Here is a 13,781-nt window from a genome sequence, read left to right on the forward strand (position 1 = left end):
CCCTCATGATTTTGAACATTTCTATCAAATCTTCGCTCAGTCTTCTCTTCTCCAAGGAAAGCGATCCCAACTTCTCCAGTCTATCTTCACAACTGAAGTTCTTCATCCCTGGAACCATTTTTGTGAATCTTTTCTGCACTCTCTCCAATGTTTTCACATCTTTCCTAAAGCGCGTCACCCATTACTGGACGCAATACTCCAGCTGAGGCCAAACTAGTGTCTTGTACAAGTTCAACATAACCCACTGGCTCTTGTGCTCTATACCTCTATTAATTAAGCCCAGGATGCTGTATGCTTTATCTGTCAACCTATCCTGTCACCTTCAGTGACTTATGCACATATACACCCAGGTCCCTCTGCTCCTGCACCCGCTTTAGTATTGTACCCTTTATTTTATATTTTCTCTCCATGTTGGACGGGTTGCATCTAAACTGGAGGGGCACTAATATCCTGGCTGCAAGGTTTGCTAGCGTCACTCGGGAGGGTTTAAACTAGTGTGGCAGGGGGGTGGGAACCAGAGCAGTAGGACAGCTAGTGAAATAAATGAGGAGGACATAGTAAATAAGGCCAGTAGGACTAAGAGGAAGAGCAGGCAGGGAGATGTTGCTGAGCACAGCGGGACTGGTGGTCTGAAGTGCATTTGTTTCAATGCAAGAAGTATAACAGGTAAGGCAGATGAACTTAGAGCTTGGATTAGTACTTGGAAATATGATGTTGTTGCTATTACAGAGACTTGGTTGAGGGAAGGGCAGGATTGGCAGCTAAATGTTCCAGGCTTTAGAAGCTTCAGGCGGGATAGAGGGGGATGTAAAAGGGGTGGGGGAGTTGCATTACTGGTTAAGGAGACTATCACAGCTGTACTGCGGGAGGACACCTCAGAGGGGTCATGCAGCGAGGCAATATGGGTGGAGCTCAGGAATAGGAAGGGTGCAGTCATGATGTTGGGGGTTTACTACAGGCCTCCCAACAGTCAGCGGGAGGTAGAGGAGCAGATATGTAGACAGATTTTGGAAAGATGTAAAGGTAACAGGGTTGTGGTGGTGGGTAATTTTAACTTCCCTATATTGAATGGGACTCACTTAGTTCTAGGGGCTTGGATGGGGCAGAATTTGTGAGGAGCATCCAGGAGGGCTTCTTGAAACAGTATGTAGATAGTCCAACTAGGGATAGGGCCATTCTGGACCTGGTATTGGGGAATGAACCCGGCCAGGTGGTTGAAGTTTCAGTGGGGGAGCATTTCGGGAGCAGTGACCATAATTCCATAAGTTTTAAGGTACTTGTGGATAAGGATAAGAGTAGTCCTCGGGTGAAGGTGCTAAATTGGGGGAAGGCTAATTATAACAATATTAGGCAGGAACTGAAGAATTTAGATTGGGGGTGGCTGTTTGAGGGGAAATCAACATCTGACATGTGGGAGTCTTTCGAACGTCAGCTGATTAGAATCCAGGACCAGCATGTTCCTGTGAGGAAGAAAGACAAGTTTCGGGAAGCTTGGATAACACGGGATATTGTGAGCCCAGTCAAAAAGAAAAAGGAAGCATTTGTAAGGGCTGGAAGGCTAGGAACAGACGAATCCCTTGAGGAATATAAAGACAGTAGGAAGGAACTTAAGCAAGGAGTTAGGAGGGCTAAAAGGGGTCATGAAAACTCATTGGCAAACAGGATTAAGGAAAATCCCAACATATATAAAGAGCAAGAGGGTAACCAGGGAAAGGGTTGGCCCAGTCAAGGACAGAGATGAGAATCTATGTGTGGAGCCAGAGGAAATGGGCGAGGTGCTAAATGAGTACTTTGCATCAGTATTCACCAAAGAGAAGGACTTGGTGGATGATGAGCCTAGGGAAGGGAGTGCAGATAGTCTCAGTCATCTCATTATCAAAAAGGAGGAGGTGTTGGGTGGCTTACAAAGCATTAAGGTAGATAAGTCCCCAGGGCCTGACGGGATCTACCCTAGAATACTGAGGGAGGCAAGGGAAGAACTTGACAGAAATCTTTGCATCCTCATTGGCTACAGGTGAGGGCCCAGAGGATTGGAGAATAGCCAATGTTGTTCCTTTGTTTAAGAAGGGTGGCAAGGATAATCCAGGAAATTATAGGCCGGTGAGCCTTACGTCAGTGGTAGGGAAACTATTAGAGAGGATTCTTCGGGACAGGATTTACTCCCATTTGGAAACAAACGAACTTATTAGCGAGAGACAGCATTGTTTTGTGAAGGGGAGGTCGTGTCTTACTAATTTGATTGAGTTTTTTGAGGAAGTGACGAAGATGATTGATGAAGGAAGGGCAGTGGATGTTATCTATATGGACTTTAGTAAAGCCTTTGACAAGGTCCCGCATGGCAGACTGGTACAGAAGGTGAAGTCACACGGGATCAGAGGTGAGCTGGCAAGATGGATACAGAACTGGCTCGGTCATAGAAGACAGATGGTATCAGTGGATGGGTGTTTTTCTGAATGGAGGGATGTGACTAGTGGTGTTCTGCAGGGATCAGTGCTGGGACCTTTGCTGTTTGTAGTATATATAAATGATTTGGAGGAAAATGTAGCTGGTCTGATTAGTAAGTTTGCGGACGACACAGGTTGGTGGAGTTGCGGATAATGATGAGGATTGTCAGAGGATACAGCAGGATATAGATCGGTTGGAGGCTTGGGCGGAGAAATGGCAGATGGAGTTTAATCCGGACAAATGTGAGGTAATGCATTTTGGAAGGCCTAATGCAGGTGGGAAGTATACAGTAAATGGCAGAACCCTTAGGAGTATTGACAGGCAGAGATATCTGGGCGTACAGGTCCACAGGTCACTGAAAGTGGCAACGCAGGTGGATAAGGTAGTCAAGAAGGCATACGGCATGCTTGCCTTCATCGGTCGGGGCATAGAGTATAAAATTTGGCAAGTCATGTTGCAGCTGCACAGAACCTTAGTTAGGCCACACTTGGAATATTGCGTGCAATTCTGGTCGCCACACTACCAGAAGGACGTGGAGGCTTTGGAGAGGGTACAGAGGAGGTTTACCAGGATGTTGCCTGGTCTGGAAGGCATTAGCTATGAGGAGAGGTTGGAATGTTTTCACTGGAACGACGGAGGTGGAGGGGCGACATGATAGAGGTTTACAAAGTTATGAGCGGCATGGACAGAGTGGATAGTCAGAAGCTTTTTCCCAGGGTGGAAGAGTCAGTTATTAGGGGACATAGGTTTAAGGTGCGAGGGGCAAAATTTAGAGGGGATGTGCGAGGCAAGTTTTTTACACAGAGGGTGGTGAGTGCCAGGAACTTGCTGCCAGGGGAGGTGGTGGAAGCAGATACGATAGCGACATTTAAGAGACATCTTGACAAATACATGAATAGGAAGGGAATAGAGGGATATGGGCCCTGGAAGTGCAGAAGGTGTTAGTTTAGGCAGGCGTCAAGATCAGCGCAGGCTTGGAGGGCCGAATGGCCTGTTCCTGTGCTGTACAGTTCTTTGTTCTTCCTGCCAAAATGTATCACTTTACATTTCTCTGCATTAATAGAGTTATCGAGCACAAGAGCCAGTAGGTTATGTTGAACTTGTACAAAACACTAGTTCTGCTTCAGCTGGAGTATTGCGTCCAGTTCTGGGCGCTGCGCTTTAGGAAAGATGTGAAAGCATTAGAGTGGGTGCAGAAAAGATTCATGAAAATGGTTCCAGGGATGAGGAACTTCAGTTATGAAGATAGATTGGAGAAGTTGGGATTGTTTTCCTTGAACAAGAGAAGACTGAGCAAAGATTTGAGAGAGGTATTCAAAATCATGGGGGGGTCTGGACAGAGTAGATAGGGAAAAACTGTTCCCACTTGTGAAAGGATCAAGAATGAGAGGGCACAGATTTGAAGTAAAGAAGCAAAAATGACATGAGGAAAAACTTTTTCACGCAGCGAGTGGTGAGGGTCTGGAATTGAAATTCATCTGTCATCTGCCCGCCCATTCCACCAACTTGTCTATGTCCTTTTGAAGTTCTGTACTATCCTCCTCACAGTTCACAATGCTTCCAAGTTTTGGATCATCCGCAGACTTTGAAATTGTGCCCTGTACACAAAGGTCTAGGTCATTAATATATATAAGGAAAAGCAAGGCTCCCAGACCTTTCTCCAGCCCAAAAACATCCTTAACCACTACTCTTTGTTTCCTGTCAGTCAGCTGATTCCATTTCCATGTTGCTACTGTGCAGTTTATTCCATGAGCTATAGCTTTGCTCACAAGTCTGTTTTGCGGCACTGTATCAAACACCTTTTGACAGTCCATGTACACCACATCAACTGCATTGCCCTCATCAACCCTCTCTATTACCTCATCTGAGTCAAAGTGTGAGAGAGTTGGGTTAACATCAGTAGAGATACAGTCAGTACACAGGATGCTGGAGGGAGAGGGTTTACTGAGTGACAGTGTGAGGAAGCTAGATTAACATCATTAGAGATACAGTCAGTAATACGGGGCCCTGGGGGAGAGGGGTCACCGAGTGACAGTGTGAGCGAGCTGGCTTAACATCAATAGAGATACAGGGCTCTGGGGGGAAGGTTACTGAGTGACAGTGTGAGGGAGCTGGATTAACATTCGTAGAGATACAGTCAGTAACACAGGGTGCTGGAGGGAGAGGGTTTAGAGTGACAGTGTGAGGGAACTGGATTAACATTAGCAGAGATACAGTCAGTAGCACAGGGTGCTGGAGGGAGAGGGTTCAGAGTGACAGTGTGAGGGAGTTAGATTCTCATCAGTCGAGTTGCAGCCAGTGACATAGGATGCTGGAGGGAGGCGTTTCAATTTTAAACCCTCTGAAACTGACTAAATGTTGGCATTTGCAGATTGGTCTGAATTTACCCGGTTTGGGTCAGATTGGATGTGGATCTATTTGTTGCTGTTGGGTGACTGACCTGAATCAATCTCCCTCTGTTTCTCTCTTGAATGTCTGTCCAGGAACAATTCAGCAAAATGAAAGTTCGTTTGAGTTGGAAATGTCACAGGCAGGATTTTCAGCCCATGTTTTGGAGGTAAGGAGCAGGCTTTGAAATCCTATCTTTGTTCTGCTGCTGTGAGTGTTTGTGATGATTGGGGAAAGGACACACTCCCACCCTCAATGCCCGTCTGTGTGCAAGGGAGAGCTTGTGATGGGGTGAAGGAACAGACCTGTGAAAGAATGAACTCCAGGACTCCTGGGGGTCGGGGAATGCACAGCAATGTCCAGCATTTCATTGCTGGAGAATCTAGAATTAGGGGTCATAGTCTCAGGGTAAGGGGTCGGCCATTTTGGACTGAGGTGAGGAGCAATCTCTTCACTCAGAGAGTTGTGAATCTTTGGAATTGTCTCCTCTCGAGAGCTGTGGATACTCAGTCATTGAGTATATTCAAGGCCGGGATGCTGGACTTTTTGGGGGCACTCAGGAAATCAAAGGATATGGAAACCTGGGCAGAAAAGTGGAGTTGATGTTATTGAATGACGGAGAAAGGTGAAGAGGTCATATGGCCTACTCCTGCTGCTATGCCGTATGTCCTTCTGTTCCTTATTGCGGTGCACATCTATTTGTTTAATCTTGGGATATTGGAAATGACCCAGGGAAAGATAAAATTAATCAGAATTCCCCCTCCTGATTGTCAGTAGTCAGTGAAATTTATAGACAGGCAGGATCAGAGAACGAGTGTCCTAATAGTTAACCCTTGTCGCCATGGAGCCTGGTTCTGTAACCAAGTGTCAGCTTGGCTCAATGGTGGCGTGCTCACTGCTGAGATGACAGATTTTGGGGTCAGAATACACTCCGGGATTTGCGGACAGAATCTAGGCTGCCACTTCAGTTCAGTATTGAGGGAGTATTGCACTGTTTGATGAATCTATAACCTGAGGCCACATCTGCTTGCATGGTGCAAAGAATTCCATGGCTTTATTTGAAGAAGAGAATGGGAGTTCTGCAGCTACCCTGCCCAATATTTTTATCTCATAAAACTCCAGGACGAGTTATTTATCTTATTGCTGTTTTTGGGAGCTGGCTGTGCACAGATTGACTGCCACATTTGCCTTGATAATGACAGTAACTGTACGTCAAAAGTAATTAATTGGCTGTGAAACACTTGAGACTTCCTGTCGAGGCACATGGTGCTGTATAAATCCACATTCTCCCTTTAGCACTGCTAAACAAGGCAAACTTGGCCTTTGAGTTCGTTCAGTGAGGTTAATCCTCATAGGGATTGTTTAACAATCAATGTAAGCGAACTCAGTGTTACAATAGCTTAAAAGTAAGGAAAATTCATTTATCTGGATTTATCAGGGTTTGGGGTTTAACAGGGCTGTGGATTTTTTGGGGTTGTGAGTTTAACAGGACTCTGGGTTTATTGGAGTTGTGGGTTTAACAGGACTCTGGGTTTATTGGGGTTGTGGGTTTAACAGGGCTCTGGGTTTATTGGAGTTGTGGGTTTATTGGAGTTGTGGGTTTATTGGAGTTGTGGGTTTATTGGAGTTGTGGGTTTATTGGAGTTGTGGGTTTATTGGAGTTGTGGGTTTATTGGAGTTGTGGGTTTATTGGAGTTGTGAGTTTAACAGGACTCTGGGTTTTTTGGGGTTGTGAGTTTAACAGGACTCTGGGTTTATTGGAGTTGTGGGTTTAACAGGGCTCTGGGTTTATTGGAGTTGTGGGTTTATTGGAGTTGTGGGTTTATTGGAGTTGTGAGTTTAACAGGACTCTGGGTTTATTGGAGTTGTGGGTTTAACAGGACTCTGGGTTTATTGGGGTTGTGAGTTTAACAGGACTCTGGGTTTATTGGAGTTGTGAGTTTAACAGGACTCTGGGTTTATTGGAGTTGTGAGTTTAACAGGACTCTGGGTTTATTGGGGTTGTGAGTTTAACAGGACTCTGGGTTTATTGGGGTTGTGAGTTTAACAGGACTCTGGGTTTATTGGGGTTGTGAGTTTAACAGGGCTCTGGGTTTATTGGGGTTGTGAGTTTAACAGGACTCTGGGTTTATTGGAGTTGTGAGTTTAACAGGACTGTGGGTTTATTGGGGTTGTGAGTTTAACAGGACTCTGGGTTTATTGGGGTTGTGAGTTTAACAGGACTCTGGGTTTATTGGAGTTGTGAGTTTAACAGGACTGTGGGTTTATTGGAGTTGTGAGTTTAACAGGACTCTGGGTTTATTGGGGTTGTGAGTTTAACAGGACTCTGGGTTTATTGGAGTTGTGAGTTTAACAGGACTCTGGGTTTATTGGAGTTCTGAGTTTAACAGGACTCTGGGTTTATTGGAGTTGTGAGTTTAACAGGACTCTGGGTTTATTGGGGTTGTGGGTTTAACAGGGCTCTGGGTTTATTGGGGTTGTGAGTTTAACAGGGCTCTGGGTTTATTGGGGTTGTGAGTTTAACAGGACTCTGGGTTTATTGGAGTTCTGAGTTTAACAGGACTCTGGGTTTATTGGGGTTGTGAGTTTAACAGGACTCTGGGTTTATTGGAGTTCTGAGTTTAACAGGACTCTGGGTTTATTGGGGTTGTGAGTTTAACAGGACTCTGGGTTTATTGGAGTTCTGAGTTTAACAGGACTCTGGGTTTATTGGGGTTGTGAGTTTAACAGGACTCTGGGTTTATTGGGGTTGTGAGTTTAACAGGACTCTGGGTTTATTGGAGTTCTGAGTTTAACAGGACTCTGGGTTTATTGGGGTTGTGAGTTTAACAGGACTCTGGGTTTATTGGAGTTCTGAGTTTAACAGGACTCTGGGTTTATTGGGGTTGTGAGTTTAACAGGACTCTGGGTTTATTGGGGTTGTGAGTTTAACAGGACTCTGGGTTTATTGGGGTTGTGAGTTTAACAGGACTCTGGGTTTATTGGAGTTCTGAGTTTAACAGGGCTCTGGGTTTATTGGGGTTGTGAGTTTAACAGGGCTCTGGGTTTATTGGGGTTGTGAGTTTAACAGGACTCTGGGTTTATTGGAGTTGTGAGTTTAACAGGACTCTGGGTTTATTGGAGTTCTGAGTTTAACAGGACTCTGGGTTTATTGGAGTTGTGAGTTTAACAGGACTCTGGGTTTATTGGGGTTGTGGGTTTAACAGGACTCTGGGTTTATTGGGGTTGTGAGTTTAACAGGACTCTGGGTTTATTGGGGTTGTGAGTTTAACAGGGCTCTGGGTTTATTGGGGTTGTGAGTTTAACAGGACTCTGGGTTTATTGGGGTTGTGAGTTTAACAGGACTCTGGGTTTATTGGGGTTGTGAGTTTAACAGGACTCTGGGTTTATTGGGGTTGTGAGTTTAACAGGACTCTGGGTTTATTGGAGTTCTGAGTTTAACAGGACTCTGGGTTTATTGGGGTTGTGAGTTTAACAGGACTCTGGGTTTATTGGAGTTCTGAGTTTAACAGGACTCTGGGTTTATTGGAGTTCTGAGTTTAACAGGACTCTGGGTTTATTGGGGTTGTGAGTTTAACAGGACTCTGGGTTTATTGGAGTTCTGAGTTTAACAGGACTCTGGGTTTATTGGGGTTGTGAGTTTAACAGGACTCTGGGTTTATTGGAGTTCTGAGTTTAACAGGACTCTGGGTTTATTGGGGTTGTGAGTTTAACAGGACTCTGGGTTTATTGGAGTTCTGAGTTTAACAGGACTCTGGGTTTATTGGGGTTGTGAGTTTAACAGGACTCTGGGTTTATTGGAGTTGTGGGTTTAACAGGACTCTGGGTTTATTGGGGTTGTGAGTTTAACAGGACTCTGGGTTTATTGGAGTTGTGAGTTTAACAGGACTCTGGGTTTATTGGGGTTGTGAGTTTAACAGGACTCTGGGTTTATTAGAGTTGTGAGTTTAACAGGGCTCTGGGTTTTTTGGGGTTGTGAGTTTAACAGGGCTCTGGGTTTATTGGAGTTGTGGGTTTATTGGAGTTGTGGGTTTATTGGAGTTGTGGGTTTATTGGAGTTGTGGGTTTATTGGAGTTGTGGGTTTATTGGAGTTGTGGGTTTATTGGAGTTGTGGGTTTATTGGAGTTGTGGGTTTATTGGAGTTGTGGGTTTATTGGAGTTGTGGGTTTATTGGAGTTGTGGGTTTATTGGAGTTGTGGGTTTATTGGAGTTGTGGGTTTATTGGAGTTGTGGGTTTATTGGAGTTGTGGGTTTATTGGAGTTGTGGGTTTATTGGAGTTGTGGGTTTATTGGAGTTGTGGGTTTATTGGAGTTGTGGGTTTATTGGAGTTGTGGGTTTATTGGAGTTGTGGGTTTATTGGAGTTGTGGGTTTATTGGAGTTGTGGGTTTATTGGAGTTGTGGGTTTATTGGAGTTGTGGGTTTATTGGAGTTGTGGGTTTATTGGAGTTGTGGGTTTATTGGAGTTGTGGGTTTATTGGAGTTGTGGGTTTATTGGAGTTGTGGGTTTATTGGAGTTGTGGGTTTATTGGAGTTGTGGGTTTATTGGAGTTGTGGGTTTATTGGAGTTGTGGGTTTATTGGAGTTGTGGGTTTATTGGAGTTGTGGGTTTATTGGAGTTGTGGGTTTAACAGGACTGTGGGTTTAACAGGACTGTGGGTTTAACAGGACTGTGGGTTTAACAGGACTGTGGGTTTAACAGGACTGTGGGTTTAACAGGACTGTGGGTTTAACAGGACTGTGGGTTTAACAGGACTGTGGGTTTAACAGGACTGTGGGTTTAACAGGACTGTGGGTTTAACAGGACTGTGGGTTTAACAGGACTGTGGGTTTAACAGGACTGTGGGTTTAACAGGACTGTGGGTTTAACGGAGTTGTGAGTTTAACGGGACTCTGGGTTTATTGGAGTTGTGAGTTTAACGGGACTCTGGGTTTATTGGAGTTGTGAGTTTAACGGGACTCTGGGTTTATTGGAGTTGTGAGTTTAACGGGACTCTGGGTTTATTGGAGTTGTGGGTTTAACAGGACTGTGGGTTTAACAGGACTGTGGGTTTATTGGAGTTGTGAGTTTAACGGGACTCTGGGTTTATTGGAGTTGTGAGTTTAACGGGGCTCTGGATTTATTGGGGTTGTGAGTTTAACGGGGCTCTGGGTTTATTGGAGTTGTGGGTTTAACGGGACTGTGGGTTTTTTGGAGTTGTGAGTTTAACGGGACTCTGGGTTTATTGGAGTTGTGGGTTTAACGGGACTGTGGGTTTATTGGAGTTGTGAGTTTAACGGGACTCTGGGTTTATTGGGGTTGTGAGTTTAACAGGACTCTGGGTTTATTGGAGTTCTGAGTTTAACAGGACTCTGGGTTTATTGGAGTTGTGAGTTTAACAGGACTCTGGGTTTATTGGAGTTGTGAGTTTAACAGGACTCTGGGTTTATTGGGGTTCTGAGTTTAACAGGACTCTGGGTTTATTGGAGTTGTGGGTTTAACAGGACTGTGGGTTTATGGGAGTTGTGAGTTTAACAGGACTCTGGGTTTATTGGAGTTGTGGGTTTAACAGGACTCTGGGTTTATGGGAGTTCTGAGTTTAACAGGACTCTGGGTTTATGGGAGTTGTGGGTTTAACAGGACTGCGGGTTTATTGGGGTTGTGGGTTTAACAGGACTGTGGGTTTATAGGAGTTGTGAGTTTAACAGGACTGCGGGTTTATTGGAGTTGAGAGTTGTGAATTTAACAGGACTCTGGGTTTATTGGAGTTCTGAGTTTAACAGGACTGCGGGTTTATTGGAGTTGAGAGTTGTGAGTTTAACAGGGCTCTGGGTTTATTGTGGTTGTGGGTTTAACAGGACTCTGGGTTTATTGGGGTTGTGGGTTTAACAGGACTCTGGGTTTATTGGAGTTGTGAGTTTAACAGTGCTCTGGGTTTTTTGCCGTTGTGACTTTAACAGTGCTCTGGGTTTATTGCCGGTGTGACTTTAACAGTGCTCTGGGTTTATTGGGGTTGTGGGTTTAACAGGACTCTGGGTTTATTGCCGTTGTGACTTTAACAGTGCTCTGGGTTTATTGGGGTTGTGGGTTTAACAGGACTCTGGGTTTATTGGGGTTGTGGGTTTAACAGGACTCTGGGTTTATTGGGGTTGTGGGTTTAACAGGACTCTGGGTTTATTGCCGTTGTGGGTTTACAGACCAGGGTTACACATGAAAAGAAACGGGTTTCAAGCCGAACTAGCCCCTGTTGAGCATGGATCTTGCCAGGCAGCAGTAGCCCTTCCTGCTCTGGTGCTCAGGGATGTCGGGCAGGAGGTCAGAGAGTGAGGGTGGGAGTGAGATTGAGGTGTGGGCTTTTGGGTATGGGTTTGCTAGTTGGAGTGAGGGTGCAATTGGGAGCTCAGGAGGTGGGGATGAGGGTGGCAGGGCAAGTGGAGGTGGGAGCTGAGGGAGTGAAGGCAGGAGCAGGGGTGGGTACTTGGGAGCGTTGTGTGGGATTGGGTTGGGAGTTCAGGGAGTTTGCTTTGGGGTGAAAGTGGGAGGGGGGCTTAGCTAACAGGTTGTCGAGACTGCCTCTTTTGAATCTGTGGCTTCGCTTTGGTGCCAACTTTCCAACATTCCTTCAACCTACAACTTCCAAGATAAACATCGGATCCTTTAAAAAAAACAATACCGTTCAAGCTCATTCTTGCAGTCTGCACCAGACTGCTTCATATCTGGACTCACACTCGGAATCTTCAAATTGGGAATTCTCCTGGCCAAAGCTTCAGTACACTGTTTCATGCTGACTGTTGTAACCTGAAACCTGTTTGGAATCGATTTTTGATACCCTTATATTTTTGGGTGATTCTGTCTTAGCTGCAGTTGCAGAACAAAAACAGGATAAAATAAAAGGTTCAGCAAACGGGGATAAAATAGAAGGCTCAGGGTTCTTTGCTTCTAAATAAGTTAAATTCAGCTATGTTAAAATTTTATTGAGGTCTAAATCAACCAGGTTTGTAAATTGGTTTCAGTAAACTGCGATTGCATATTTGCATTCAGTTGTTGGCGAGTAAAGGGACACAGCTTTTAAAGATCTGTTCATGGACTGGTGCACTGGGGGCATAGTCAGGTTTCTTTCGGTTTTACTCTTCCAGTTTTTTACCGCCTCTCTGTACAGCATTGATTCTTGCTGGGGTAAGTGTTGTAAAGGTGCTGATTGTTCCTCCCACACCACTTCACACAAAAGACCACTCTGTGTATGAGCCTAGACAGTGAGGTTTGTGTTCATAATGGCCTCACCTGACGCCCACAGTGTCTAGGACAGGCACGGATAGGGATATGGAGCAGGAGCTCTGCCTGTTTTTTCCACTCTGACGCTCAAGAATACTGAAACTAATTTAAATGTCCCTGGCAGATGTTTTTAAATGCATTACTATCAGTAGAGAAACGTTTGGTCGGCAAACTCAATTGGCCTTTGCAGAATAGTGATTTGAGACGTTGTCAAGCATTCCAGTTTTGCTCCCAATAGTCCACATTTCTGTTGCTGCCGCATCCTGTCCCCTCACCGAGTCCTGTTTGCTCATCACCCCTGTGCTCGCAGACCTACATTGGTTCTCAGTCCAGTAACACGTCCAATTTAAAATTCTCTTGTTTAAATCCTCGCCCAGCTTTACAATGCCTGGGACATTCAACTCTTCGAACTCTGGCCCCTTGTGTATCCCCTCTCCCTTCGTGTCACCATTGCCGCTGTGTCTTCAGTCGTCTCGGCCCTACGGTCTGGAATTCTCTCCATGAACATCTCCACCTCCTGCTCCTTCATCACAATCCTCCTTAAAAACCTTACCTCTTCGATCAAGCTTTTAGATACCCCTCCTAATATCTCCTTCTTTGGCTCAGAGTCCATTTTTGTCTGATTACACTCCTGTGAAGGTCCTTGGGACATTTTTCTAGAGGAAATGTGGTTGTAAATGTAAGTTGGCGTTATCATCCCTCTGTTATAGCTTAGAGACTCAGCTGTGCATACTGATGAGGTGAAGAGAATTCAGTGTTTTCAGGAAAGTTTGGTTTGTGTGGTTATTGATCAGCAGGAACGCAGAGGTAAAGGATGGAAGAACAAGGAAGTTATGCCAAACCTTTATAAAACAGCTGGAGTATTATGGCCAATTCTGGGCATCAAACTTTATGAAAGATTCAAGACCTTAGGGTGTTGAGAGGATTTACTAGAATGGTTCCAGGGTTGAGGGACTTTAGTAGTGTGGAGAGACTGGAGAAGTTGGGGTTGTTCTGCTTTGAGCAGAGAAGGTTAAGAAGAGATTTATTAGAGGTGTTCAAAATTTTGAACAGTTTTGATGGAGTAAAAATGGAGAAACTGTTTCCACTGACAGGCGGGTCAGTAACTAAAGGAGACAGATTTAAGGAAATTGCTGAAAATAGAGACATGTTGTCAAAGCTTTTCATCTTGTATTCATCATGACAATCTCAAGAATACCAATGTAAGGGAAAATAACAACTTTATACTGTATGAGAAGAGAGTGCTGATTGGTTGGCAAGTGAATTCTGATTGGTAGAGGTGTTGCAATGGAGAATGCACCAGTTTGCGGTGACTGACAGTTAACTGCCAAGCTTTGTTTGAAATTTAAACCAGGCAGCTTGACTCTGATTGGTCAAGGCATTACCCTGAGGAATGAGCCAGCGAATGGATTCCTTATTTTGTTTAACTGAAACAAGCGCAATGTTTGTGCATGTTCTTTCTGTCTGCAAAGAACAGGGCCCTATGTATTAATATATGTAGCTTCCAGTACGCGAAAATGCGCTACACTGCAAGCCCTACTGACAATCTTACATTGGTTGTCAGCGTAATTCTTAGCACAGAGGATTATTTAGCAAATGTTATCCAATTGCAGAATCACATCAAATGTTGGACACTGTGTTTTGAGTTTTGCAAGCACGGGCTGGTTGGGTACGGCCTGTACCTTGCCCGTTGTGA

General features: G+C 44.8%; 1 protein-coding gene across 1 annotated transcript in view; it reads left to right on the plus strand.

The window, feature by feature from the left end:
* The window catches only part of itga10 (integrin, alpha 10), a 182,549-nt gene that overhangs the window by 119,210 nt on the left and 49,558 nt on the right, over nucleotides 1-13,781 (plus strand). Inside the window, exon 11 of the mRNA XM_068022751.1 lies at nucleotides 4,929-5,002. Coding sequence (XP_067878852.1) covers nucleotides 4,929-5,002 — 74 coding nt within the window. The remainder of the gene's footprint in view (nucleotides 1-4,928; nucleotides 5,003-13,781) is intronic.

This window comes from Heterodontus francisci, chromosome 46, assembly GCF_036365525.1.
Source record: "Heterodontus francisci isolate sHetFra1 chromosome 46, sHetFra1.hap1, whole genome shotgun sequence".
In the NCBI taxonomy this organism is placed as follows: Eukaryota; Metazoa; Chordata; class Chondrichthyes; order Heterodontiformes; family Heterodontidae; genus Heterodontus; species Heterodontus francisci.